At 45.8% G+C, this 13,807-nt stretch overlaps 1 protein-coding gene across 1 annotated transcript in view; it reads right to left on the bottom strand.

Annotated features, from left to right (window-relative positions):
- Positions 1–9,093, bottom strand: part of fbxo10 (F-box protein 10) — an 81,582-nt gene extending 72,489 nt beyond the window's left edge. The window contains exons 1-2 of the mRNA XM_085983631.1: positions 8,842–9,093; positions 5,431–6,021 (exon numbers count right to left, since the gene is read on the bottom strand). Coding sequence (XP_085839757.1) covers positions 5,431–6,015 — 585 coding nt within the window. The 5' untranslated portion in view covers positions 6,016–6,021; positions 8,842–9,093. The remainder of the gene's footprint in view (positions 1–5,430; positions 6,022–8,841) is intronic.
- Positions 9,094–13,807: the final 4,714 nt, after the last annotated feature.

Raw genomic sequence — 13,807 nt, 5'->3', positions numbered from 1 at the left:
AATCCCGTCATTGTTTTCCAAGTGCTCTGCTATTACATCTTTTAGAATGGACTCTAGCATTTTCCCCACTACTGATGTCAGGCTCACCGGTCTGTAATACCCCGTTTTCTCTCTACCACCTTTTTTGAATAGTGGGGTAACATTAGCTACCCTCCAATCCATGGGTACTGTTCCAGATTCCATCGAATGTTGGAAGATGATCAGCAATGCATCTACTATTTTTAGGGCCACTTCCTTAAGTACCCTAGGATGTAGATCATCAGGCCCTGGGGATTTATCGGCCTTCAATCCCATCAATTTCCCTAACACCATTTCCCTACAAATACTGATTTCTTTCAGTTCCTCCCTTTCATCAAACCCGATGTTCCCCGACATCTCTGGGAGGTTATTTGTGTCCTCCTTTGTGAAGACAGAACCAAAATATGTATTTAATTGGTCTTCCATTTCTTTGTTCCCCATTATAAATTCCCCTGATTCTGTCTGCAAGGGACCTACGCTTGACTTCACCAATCTTTTTCTCTTCACATATCTATAAAAGCTTTTACAGTCAGTTTTTATGTTCCCTGAAAGCTTAGTCTCATACTCTATTTTCCCCTTCTTAATTAATCCCTTTGTCCTCCTTTGTTGAATCCTAAACTGCTCCCAATCCTCAGGTTTACTTCTTTTTCTGGCCATTTTATATGTCCTCTCCTTGGATCTTATGCTATCCCTAATTTCCCTTGTTAGCCACGGTTGAGTCACCCTTTTTGTTTTATTTTTATGCCAAACAGGGATGAACAAATTCTGTAGTTCATCCATGCGGTCTTTGAATGTTTGCCATTGCCTATCCACCGTCAACCCTTTGAGTGACATTCCCCAATCAATCCTACCCAACTCGCGCCTCATACCATCGTAGTTTCCTTTATTTAAATTCAGGTCCCTAGTCTCTGAGTCAACTACTTCACTCTGCATCTTAATGAAGAATTCTCTGATATTATGATCGCTCCGACCCAAGGGGCCTCGTACAACAAGATTGCTAATTAATCCTTTCTCATTACATAATACCCAGTCTAAGATGGCCTGATCTCTAGTTGGTTCCTTGACATATTGGTCCAGGAAACCATCCCGTAAACACTCCAGGAATTCCTCCTCCACAGTATTGTTACTAATTTGGTTAGCCCAATCTATATGTAAATTAAAGTCACCCATGATGATTGCTGTGCCCTTATTGCACGCTTCTCTAATTTCCCGTTTAATGCCATCCCCAACCTCCGCCTTACTGTTTGGAGGTCTATATACCACTCCCACTAATGTTTTCTGCCCCTTGGTATTTCTCAGTTCTACCCATACAGATTCCACATCATCAGAGCTAATATCCTTCCTTACAATTGCGTTAATCCCCTCTTTAACCAGCAATGCTACCCCACTCCCTTTCCTTTTTGCCTATCTTTCCTGAATATTGAATACCCCTGGATGTTGAGTTCCCAGCCTTGGCCACCCTGGAGCCATGTTTCCGTAATCCCAATCAAATCATATTTGTTTACCTCTATTTGCGCAGCTAATTCATCCATCTTATTACGGATGCTCCTCGCATTAAGACACAAAGCCTTCAGGCTTGTTTAACGCTCTTAGACCTATTGGTACAGTGCAATGATACCCAACATTGAACTGTGCCCCCTCAATCTGACACTGTGCAATGATACCCAACATTGAACTGTGCCCCCTCAATCTGACACTGTGCAATGATACCCAACATTGAACTCTGCCCCATCTTTTGGTCACCTGTCCTAATGTCTCCTTCAATGGTCTGGTGTCAAGTTTGGCCTGATTACGCTCCTGTGAAACTCCTTGGGATGTTTTACTACGTTAAATGTGCTATATAAACACAAGTTATCATTACCTTTTTGCTCTTGTACTCTATGCACCTATTTATAAAACCCAAAATGCTACTGGCCTTTTTTACGGCTTTACCTATTTCCACTCGTACTTTCAGGGAATTCCGTATTTCCACACCTAGGTTTTCCTTCCTCCATTCCCGTCAGTATCTTTCCATCGAGTCTCTACTCCTTTTTCCGGATGTTCCTCTGTGGTGATTATTCTTGTTTTATAAGAAGCATTGTAATTGGTTGCCTGTTTTCCTGCCTTGAGATATATGCTGTAAACTTATTGGTTAGTTGATTCCATGTGACCTGTGGTGGCCATCTTAAATTCAGTTTCTACAGTTTGGTTGAGACTGGGTGCTCAACATGTACTGCTGGTTTTTTAAGGTTAATAAAGCCTAGCTTTTGAAAGGCAAGCTACTCTTTATTTCATCCTCCCAAAATGCATTTCTTCACACTTCATGTTAAACTGCATCTGCCAGCCCATCCCGCTAACCTGCATCTGCCAGCCCATCCCGCTAACCTGCATCTGCCAGCCCATCCCGCTAACCTGCATCTGCCAGCCCATCCCGCTAACCTGCATCTGCCAGCCCATCCCGCTAACCTATGTCTTCTTCGCTGTTCGACAAACCCTTACTTTGTGTTCTAGCATAAAAAGGCATTGTGCATGATTTAAAAGCATTTACTAACCCCTTCACTTTCATTTAGTCAAGAACTTTAAACACCTCAATGTAGGTTATTCTTGCATCTTAATCAGTGCATGAAAACAAAGGAATTTTACAAGCTAGAGAAAATGTGCCCTCCCCCTCGTGTGATGCGCCATAGTTTAATTGTCTTTATCCTAGTTGTTGTACATCAATCAACCATTCCCCTGACCATTAACATTTTCTTGTTATAAACAGTTTAAGGAAGATGGCAAAAAAACTGCACTCTCTCTGGAGATTACTTTGTTTTCCACATCTACTCTCTTACCAACACTGTTTTCTTCTACCTTTGCTCCAATCTGTCTTCTATAACTATGAAAAGCATAAACCACACCTTTATCATTTCAACATTCAATTTCTCAAGCATTGCTCTTGCAAACCTCCTCCCACAGTTACAGATCCTACAGAATACTGCAACCTGTATCCTCACCCACGCAAAGTCCCACACTCTGAACAAGCTCCGCTGCATCCCCAATGAATTTGTTTTAAGTTTCCCATCCTCACTTACTTCATGGCCTTACCGCACTAAACTTCAGCAGCCCCTCAGTCATACAGCTGCACAGTCCTCTGTCCGTCCAGCACTGGTCTACTTCTCGCTCCCCTATCCACTCCACTGGGAGCAGCTCTTTCGACTATTATGCTTCTCCCTAAATGCCTCCATCTCCCTCCCTGCTTTCAAATGGAGCACAGCCACAGACCAGCTATCAGTGGAATGCAATCGGCCAGGGTTCGATAATGTAATGAGCTTCTGCCTGATTGGCTTTTAAGATCAGGGAGAAATTTCAGTATTATCCTTTCGGACATTTTACCTGTGATTGTTTGGGAGCTTAAACAAGTTGGGGAGAGTTAATAATATAGTGTTAATTGGACACAGTTTGTTTTAGATAGTTGCCTAGATGGGCCAAATGCAGTGTTTCATTCCATATTTTATAATTCTGTGATGCATTCTAAACTGCTCACAAGATCACTGTTCATAGCCCTTGCATACACACTCCCTTCTCCATGCTCAAAAACATAATGTAATAAGATTTTCCTCAAGCTAATATTCACGCTAAACTTCTCCACAGTGAGAGTTCCAATGAGGCCATATCTTCACCTTTTCAAAATGATGTTTGAATATTTCTTGACAGGATAATGACAAATTATCAGAATAAAATTTGACAAGATACTCGTTTAGCCTCACTACAACTCAATTGAATATTGACATTTAGAGAGGTTCATAATCAATAATCTAGTAAACTGATATGAATTATTAATCTAAATTATGTTATTAATTCATGACTTATTCAACAAGACTATTTACAGAACATCAGCAACATGGGTGTTGTCAACTAAATAGGAAATAGTCAGCTAAAGCAAATGAATAATAATGCACAAGACTATTTTTGTGCAGTGCACTGGGTTATCAAGTATAGGTCATAGGATTGAAGGATAATACCTGTCCATTGGGCCATCCTATATTTTCTACACTATGGAATTGAGGAATAGGAGTAGGCCATTCAGCCCCTCAAGCCTGTTCCGCCATTCAATTAGATCATGGCTGATCTGTACCTCAACTCCATTTACCTTCATTTGATCCATATCTCTTGATATGCTTACTGAACAAAAATCTATCGAACTCAGTCTTGAAAATGACACAGTTGAGAATAGAGCAGAAAATTGCAAATTACATCCTCAAAATATGCAAATGACTGTAGGGCAAATCATGATCAGTTCACATCACTGGTAAGGTGGATGATCTCACATTAAAAAAAAACATCTGTAAAACAAAGCATTCGCCAAATGCTGAAATGCAGCTAAATCTTAGTCCCCTCCCACCTAGAACAGTGTCAGACTTCCAGCTTAAGTTGTATCGACACCTTATTGAAATAATAAGCCTGCTGCATCCAGCCAGGTTGCTAGCTCATATCCAACGTATATGGTCTAAAAGTTGTCGTGGCTTTATGTTATTGGTTTTCAGGAGGCGATCGCGATGTACCAAAGCAATGTGAAGAGCCTTAAAATTTCAGTCCACTTCTTTACTAGTTGCCAAGAGGTTTAGCACAAACACAGACTAATGTAGACATCCACTGTGGGCTAACGTGATCCCCCCACCCCTCCTCCGAGATTTAAACGGCACCATTACCTGGCAAGGAGGCAAGAGCTTCTAATACCGGGCAGGTTTAAATTATTACAGTAACTTGAACTACACAAAGCTCTTTGTTGCAGGAAATGGGATGTGGTTCAGCAAAAATAAAAAGCACAATGCAATATGGATTGAGCATGTAGTTAATAAATCTATAAACCACCAGCTTCTAGAAAGGTCAGATAACCAGAGCTTTTGTAGCATTTACTCAACCTTCCTTTTCAGTGCACACGCATGCGTGCAGCTGAAGGATGATTACTGGCCATTCCCAAAAGGCGCCTATAAATAGAAGGTCTCTCGTTTCAAGACATTTTCTTGGGACTGGGGTGTACATTAGATCAAGCTCCAGTCTTTAGCCTCTCAAACCTGGTAAACCGCGAGACTTGCATACTGGATTAATGAGGTGAAAGATCTCCTCTTTAGGAAGATACCTGCTTAATCCATGATAATAAGACACACCAAATATACAGTATATGAGTCATTTGAGACATGACGTATGAAAAGTGTCGGATGCCTGGGAGGAACAGATGGTTCCCAAAGCTTTCCGCCACTGGGGTTTTCCTCGCCTCATGTCTGGGTCTGTTGTAGACTAATTTAGAGATTGGTTGCTCTGATTAATCAACTCCATTAACATTGCATCATACAACTATCAGGATGGTAGAAGGCCAACTAGATGGATCTTGGTAATTTTTCATCTAACAATTCTCACGTTTCTACTAGATATTCTGGAATGGATGCTCACCTTGTACACAACAGGTGTGAACCACGCAGGCATGAGGACCAGATTGCATAGCCGTGCTGTTGGACAGTGTTGGTCGAAACTAATGAGGAGTGCCACATCCCCTAGCTTTCCATGTCCAATTATCTCTACGGGGACCTTTAAAGTCACCTCATTCTGTTCTTCATATACTCCAGGGGAAATAATAATCTTATCATACACGTTGGCAACTGCTAAGGCACTCCTGAGGTTTACATGTTCACTTGTTGGGCCGACGAATATAGTTTTTCTATCCTTTTTCCGCCTAAATAAATACAAACAGTTTGAGGATTCCAGGTCCTGGGCATTTTTGGTCCAGATTTTTGAAGCTAAATGGTGTTGTTTAAAAGCCTCCCGCCAGGAATGGGGCTCAACATCAGGTTGATTAGGCCAGTTTGGGTGTTTGCACTCACTGCATCCAAGACACAGCTGCCTCCATCGGGTATTATCCAGGCTGAGAATCAGTTCGTACCAGGCCCTGCACACCACACAGCAGCGACCCAGGTCTGGGAGAGGCAAATATGCAAGGATCAGGCGCCACAACTCCAGTGGGAGACCACTGATCTCCATAGTCACCTATGAATTAAAGAGAGACCTTTAGACAAACTTATAAAAACATAAAGAAAGAAGTCGCATTGGTATAGTGCCGCTTGTGTCCTCAGCATATCGCTAATGTCAATGAATTACTTTGAAGTGCAGTCACTGTTCTTACACAGCTAATTTTGTGCACAAACAGCAATGAGATGAATTGATAGCAAAATACTGCAGATGCTGGAAATCCTAAATAACAGAAAACGCTGGAAAAACTCAGCAGGCCAGGGCAGCATCCGTGGAGAGAGAAACAGAGTTAACGTTTCAGGTCGATGACCTTTCGTCAGAACTGGAAAAAAAGCAGGAAATGGAAAGCAGGTTTAGGGGCTGGGAAAAGGGGGAGGGGATGAAAGAACAAAAGGGAAGGTCAGTGATAGGATAGAAAGCAGGAGAGATTAAGAGATATTCAAGGTGAGAGGAGGTGGTAATGGGGCAGGTTAAGGAATAAAGGATGGCTCTACTTGGAGTGTGAATTGCGCTGGCAGAGTGAAGGACAGCTGCCATGTGGGAGGGAAGAAAAAAAAAGAAAATATATATATATGATAGGGGCCGAGGTTATGATCTGAAATTGTTGAACTCTATGTTGAGTCCAGAGGGCTGTAGAGTGCCTAATCGAAAGATTCTAAGTTCCTCAAGCTTACGCTGAGCTTCCGTGGAACAATGCAAGAGGCCGAGGACGGTGAGGTCTGAGTGGGAATGGAGCGGTGAATTAAAGTGACAAGCCACCGGGAGCTCGGGGTCCCCCTTACGGACTAAACGGAGGTGTTCCGCAAAGCAGTCACCCAATCTGCATTTGGTCTCCCCAATGTAGAGGACACCACACCATGAGCAGCGAACACAGTACACTAAATTGCAAGTACAACAAGTAAATCGCTGTTTCACCTGGAAGGGGTGTTTGGGGCCCTGGACAGTGGGAAGGTATAAGGGCATGTGTTGCATCTCCTGCACTTGCATGGGAAGGTGCCAGGCGAAGGGGAAGGGGTGCTGGGGGTTGTAGAGGAGTGGACTAGGATGTCGCGGAGGGAGCGGTCCCTACGGAATGTTGAAAGGGGAGGTGAGGGGAAGATGCGTTTGGTGGTGGGATCACGCTGGAGGTGGCGGAAGATGATCCGTTGAATGTGGAGGCTGGTGGGGTGAAAGGTGAGGACAAGGGGAACTCTATTGTGGTTCTGGGAGGGAGGGGAAGGGGTGAGGGCAGAAGTGCGGGAGATAGAACGGACACGGTTGAGGGCCGTGTCAGCCACGGTAGAGGGGAATCCTAGGTTGAGGAAAAAGGATGAATTGATCTGTTTTACTGATGTTGGTTGAGGGATACATACTGCCCAGGGCATCAGGAGAAATCCCATACTCTTTTTCAAACACCACCACAGAGTCTTCTACGTCCAGCTGAACAGGGAGACAGAGCCTTGTCTCATCCAAAAGGCAGCATTTGTGACACTGTCGCACTCCTGCAGCAATGGAGTGAAGTGTCAGCCTAGATTACATGCTTAAGTCCTAGAATAGGACTTGAACTTAACCTTCTGACTTGAGGCAGGAGTGCTACCACTGAGCCAACTATAACACAGTCGGTAAATCTTTGAATGGCGAATTTTGCCGGTTTTCATCCTCTATACTGCTTTCAGTATGTGAGTCTTGCTGTGCCCTGTCCCTCAAGATGTCAAATGTGAGTTTCATCTGAATCAAAGTCAGAGGGATTGCAATACTTGATCAGAATCTTTTTTTTAAACCACTCAAATTCACTTCAAGTTGGCTATTGAATGAACAGTATCACAATTCAGAAACAGCTACAACATATTGATATGCAAACAGGCCACCAGATACAAAACACACTTTCTCCTCAGTACCATTAATATGGTCTGTGAAGATTCACTTACTTGGCACCACATTTCCATGCTTGTTTAACTCACAGGAAAGCCCTGTGATCTACGGGTGGTGGTGGGTGTACCGGGCTCGGGGGGGGGGGGGCCGCGGGCTGCTCCGGGCTCTAACGGGGGGTGGGGGGGGTGTAGTAGCCGGCTCTAACAGTGGGGGTGGTGTGGGGGTGTAGCCGGCTCTAACAGGAGGGAGGAGGAGGGGGAGGGGGAGGGGGAGGTAGCCAGATCTGACCGGGAGACGGGGGGGGGGCATAGCCGGATCTAACCGGGGGGGGGGCATAGCCAGATCTAACTAGGAGGAGGAGGGGGGGGGTATAGCTGGATCTAACCGGGGGGGGGGGGGGATAGACGGCTCTAACGGGGGGCGGGGGGGGGGGTATAGACGGTTCTAACGGGGAGTATAGACGGCTCTAACGGGGGGCGGGGGTATAGACGGCTCTAACGGGGGGCGTATAGACGGCTCTAACGGGGGGCGGGGGGTATAGACGGCTCTAACGGGGGGCGGGGGGTATAGACGGTTCTAACGGGGGGTATAGACGGCTCTAACGGGGGGCGGGGGGGGTATAGACGGCTCTAACGGGGGGCGGGGGTTATAGACGGTTCTAACGGGGGGTATAGACGGCTCTAACGGGGGGCGGGGGGGGTATAGACGGCTCTAACGGGGGGCGGGGGTTATAGACGGCTCTAACGGGGGGTATAGACGGCTCTAACGGGGGGCGGGGGTTATAGACGGCTCTAACGGGGGGTATAGACGGCTCTAACGGAGGGCGGGGGGTATAGACGGCTCTAACGGGGGGCGGGGGTTATAGACGGCTCTAACGGGGGGTACAGACGGCTCTAACGGGGGGCGGGGGGTATAGACGGCTCTAACGGGGGGCGGTATAGCCGGTTCTAACCGGGGGTGTACCGACTGTGCCGGGCTCCAAATCACCTTTTGTTTCTTCAGTGAGGCCGACACATGGCGCCCGCAGCTGGAGTCCGCAGACTCTCACTGTCCGCTTGGCCGCGTTGCAGCATCGGAAGCCGCCTTCTGCCGCTCCATCGGGTCCGGAAAGAAGCTGAGCAGCGGCCCGCCCGACTGCCGCAACCAGCCGCCGCCAGGAATCCCGCGCCGGAGCCCGGGGATGACATCACGTAGCAACGCACGGTCGTTAGGAAGATGAGCCGTAGGCTTCTAAAAGGCGAAGGCGTCCCCAGAGTAAAGGATAACACAAATCTATATTTATCGCAGAAAGGAAGAAGATATTAATGTTACAAAATGCAACTCACTGAAAAATTTTAATCAATGAAAAAATAATCTATTTGTAGGAGGGAGTGGGTGGGGGTAACCACCAAGAACTGAACACACTCAATCCAGCCATTTGAAAACATGCCATGAATAAAGGTTAGGGTGCACATATTACCCAAATACAGACAATTTTACAGGGAGGTGAATATAATGAAGTGCAGCTTAACCATGTACACTTCAGAAGCCATTTCCACGCCATTAATTCCAAATGGCCTTTCTGTCAACCAGATCCGAAATAGGATGTACAGAATTGTAAGTAGAATTGAAGTGACTTTTCCCAGCTTAAGTACATGTAAAACAAAGTTACAAACACTGACAGGTTAGAGACTATTCAACTAGTCGGCTAGACGGACCACCTTTCTGGGCTTCATAAAACAGCACTCCACTCCTCAACTGTGCTTAGGGTTTGACTGAGTATCTGGAAAATATTTTTTTTTAAAGCCAATCCTACAGCATTTTATGGAAAGTTGCCTTGAGTACAGAAAGGAATCATCATTCTGTATTTTGAATCACGGGATGTTTGTTTTAAAACAAAATTCTGCTGTATTACTTGGAACTTTACTTGCCGATTTTGTCGGCAGCTTTAAAGAACCCTGCCAGACAAGTTTCCACGCCAGGAAAACCTTTGTAGGTGCATACCTGGATAATAAAATCTTGGGACAACTTTTCCCTTTCTATTCCCCAAATCCCCACTTCAAGAAATATAAACGGAAATTCCTCTAAACAAGCATTGGGATATTTATTGATAAGTATATACAAGTACACCATTTATCAATTACAGGTACATTCATGTTACCAAGTATCTGAACACCTGTACTTCTGCGATAGTCTATATAAAGCAGTATTTATACAATATAAACTTGTACGCCAGACAGAACATTTTCAAAACCTATGAACCCTTTTAAAACAACAGGGCTGGAATTCCAGCTTGTGAATGACATACAAGACACAGCTCCAAAGCCCTAGATTTTGTTGTTATTTTTGCTCATATTGGAATTCCTCCGTGTAAATTGTAGAATTTCCAGTACTCTAGCAATACCAATATAGGCAGTATTCATGTACTGGTTTTGGTAAGCTTAGTTTTGCTGAGAAACAACTATACACTACCACTAGACACAATTCCAAATAGGAAATATTACTTCGTTGACTTATCTTCAGCACTGCAACAGGACGCCATCATTTTCAGGCAGTTCTTGTCCTATCATTACACTGAAAGGATTTATGTGGAATGTGAGAGGTTGCAGCCCCTCGTCCATTATTTGAAGGGGCTGTTCTTCGATTTTTGGCTGCACTTCAGTCCCACGCTCCTGATCTTTGGTCACTCGGTGCGGAGGGGAGCGGGCAGATCGGAGGACCTCCTCATAGGACTGCTCCTGGGCCTGGCCAAAAGATCCATCAATTGGTCCAGGCAGCGGGCGGTCGAGGGGGTCATTCGGCCCGATTGCCTGCCTCTCTTCCACAGCCATGTTCGTGCCCGGGTGGCTCTGGAGATGGAGCACGCGGTGTCCGCCGGCACGCTTGAGGCCTTCCACGACCGGTGGGCGCCACGGGGACTGGAGTGCATCATCAATCCGGACAACCAAATTTTAATTTAATTTGCTAAGTTTTATTTAAAGTTTTATTAAGTTACAGATAATTTGTTTATCCACCCCTATCAAAAGAGTACACTGAAAGGATCTATGTGGAATGTGAGAGGTTGCAGCTCCTCTTCCATTATTTGAAGGGGCTGCTCTTCAATTTTTGGCTGCACTTCAGTCCCATGTTCCTGATCTTTGGTCACCCGGTGCAGAGGGGGAGTGGGCAGATTGGAGGACCTCCTCATGGGACTGCTCCTGGGCCTGGCCAAAAAGGCCATCAACTGGTCCAGGCAGCGGGCGGTCGAGGGGGTCATTCGGCCCGATTGCCTGCCTCTCTTCCGCGGCCATGTTCGCGCCCAGGTGGCCCTGGAGATGGAGCACGCATTGTCCGCCGGCACGCTCGAGGCCTTCCGCGACCGGTGGGCGCTGCGGGGTCTGGAGTGCATCATCACCCTGGCCAATTAAATTTTGATTTAATTTGTTAAGGTTCTTTTAAAGTTTTATTAATTTACAGACTAATTGGTTAATCACCCAACAAAAAGAGTACACTGAAAGGATCTATGTGGAATGTGAGAGGTTGCAGCCCCTCTTCCATTATTTGAAGGGGCTGCTCTTCGATTTTTGGCTGCACTTCAGTCCCACGCTCCTGATCTTTGGTCACCCGGTGCGGAGTGTAGGATTCGCAAAAATCCAGGAAAATACAGTCTACATTGTAAAACCCCTGAAATGGCCACATTTTATGAACACAAGATGGAGTTGGCAGATCACATGACTCATTTCAGAAGGACATACCACTGCAGTATCTTAAAGAAACCTGAGTCACCACCGATTAGAAGATTCCAGAACTGACTGCAATTGATATGGTAAAATGGTTACAGTAGTAACGAAGTCAAAACAAAAGTATATACACCTCAAGGTGTGTTAATTGCTAGCAAAACGCAAACCCATCTCTGAAATCGCAGAGCACAGACAAAACCTATTATCTGTACCAAACTCAGAGGGACACAGGACAGATCCCATTAGTTTCATTTACAAGACATTAAAATAAAGTACCCGCTTTTGTCAAAGCAGCCTGCCCATTACTTTAACAAAAGAAAACCCCTGATTTGGCGCCAAGGTAAGGGCAAGAAAACAGTATAACTGTTGGGGGAAAAGAGACATTAAAAAACACAGTTTCACACAGACACGAGGTCAAAGGCAGAGCGAGTGGAGAGGTTCGATTACGGTTCGAGGAGCACGGAGGGCCTACAAGTTCGAGCAGGACAGCAGGTTCAGGAGCCGGTCCCATAAGGAAGATTGGAGATCCCGGACGATACAGGAGCACCAAGGTCAAGGACAGTTTTAAAAACCCTGGTGAGCATAGAGGCCCAACTCAACCTAGCTGATCTAGTTGAGGTATACTGTGGAGACGGGAGGGTTTTTAATATTAAGGGCTTTGTAATTCGGGAGTGTTATTCATCCTTCGTTGTGCCGTGCGCTTTCTCCACCCCCGTTTTATTATATCGCTGATCTAGAATTGATGTATTATGATAGTCAAAGTAACTCTTGTGTGTTAAATTTTAGTTCCCATTGAGAGGCGTGTTCATGATTTTTGTCTGCATTGTTTCTTCATTCTCTATGTTTTATTCTCCTTAAAAATAAAGATACCTTTGATTTAAAACTTACCTTGTCTCACCTGATCCATTTGTCTTCCGAGTCACAAGCTGGGCCAACACATCAAGGTGGTCTGGCAATAAGCCCAGTGTCTAGAACCGATGAGGGGGGAGCGCTTCGGAACCGCTCACGAGCAGTGTGAAATCAAAAACCGATCTCGCACACCACAAGCTCGTTAAAACGACCCCTTACAGGAGGGGAGCAGGCAGATCGAGGGACCTCCTCGTAGGACTGCTCCTGGGCCTGGCCAAAGTGGCCATCAACTGGTCCAGGCAGCGGGCGGTCGAGGGGGTCGTTCGGCCCGATTGCCTATCTCTCTTCCACGGCCATGTTTGCGCCCGGGTGGCCCTGGAGGTGGAGCACGTGGTGTCCGCTGGCACACTTGAGGCCTTCCGCGACCGGTGGGTGCCGCAGGGACTGGAGTGCATCATCACCCCGGCCAACACAATTTTAATTTAAGTTGTTAAGTATTATTTAAAGTTTTATTAGTTACCATTTATTTGTTTGAAGTGTGCATCAAAAGAGTACACGGAAAGGATCGTTACAGACCCTGGGCTGCATTAGAACCTGTAATGAAATGTGTTTGGCTTGCCTGTATTCGTTTTGCACTCATGTATATTACCCTCCCCCACACGGTGTATAGTTTCACTTCCTCTTTCCTGACTAACCTGGAATGTTCCAGGTCTTGGCTCTTGGCTCCGCCCCTGACTTTTCTTACATAAAGATCCCAGGATCTGTATGACTCATTCCTGCGAGCCAGTCAGTGTGTTGAGATGTTAGCTCTGATCTTAGTGATTAAAAGCCAACTTGTTAAAGTCTATAACTTCTAGTTTTGTGGTTATTGAAGGCACATCAATTTTAATCACTAAAGAATACTAGGATGGATCGACTCCTAAAACCAGAGCGTCTGGACTTGGATCCACATTCTGCTGAAGCATCAAATCAATTTGGACACTGGCTCAAATGCTTCGAACTCTTTGCGAGGGCCTCATCCGCTAGCGAGGTAGATAAACTGTGTCTACTGACTACTCGCGTTAATCATCGGATTTATTCGTTCATCCGGGACGCCACCTCTTACACGGAGGCCATCACTATCCTGAAGGCCCAATACCAGAGGCCGGTAAACGAAGTGTACGCCAGACATCTGCTGGCTACACGCAGGCAGCGACCAGAGGAATCAATGGACGATTTCTTACAGGGCCTAAAGGACCTGGTCCGGGACTGTAACTGCAAGGCCGTGACGGCCAACGCGTACTCTGATGAATTGGTCTGCGATTCTTTCATCACGGGCCTCAAATCGAATTATATCCGGCAGAGACTGCTGGAGAAGGAGGTCCTGGACTTAAAAAAGGCAGTGGCCACTGCGCGATCGCTGGACG

The sequence above is a fragment of the Somniosus microcephalus genome, chromosome 1, assembly GCF_052327205.1.
Source record: "Somniosus microcephalus isolate GS21.2 chromosome 1, FLI_Smic_1.0, whole genome shotgun sequence".
NCBI classification, from domain to species: Eukaryota; Metazoa; Chordata; class Chondrichthyes; order Squaliformes; family Somniosidae; genus Somniosus; species Somniosus microcephalus.
Note: the sequence above shows the minus strand (reverse complement) of the source record. Positions and strands in the feature narration are given on the sequence as shown.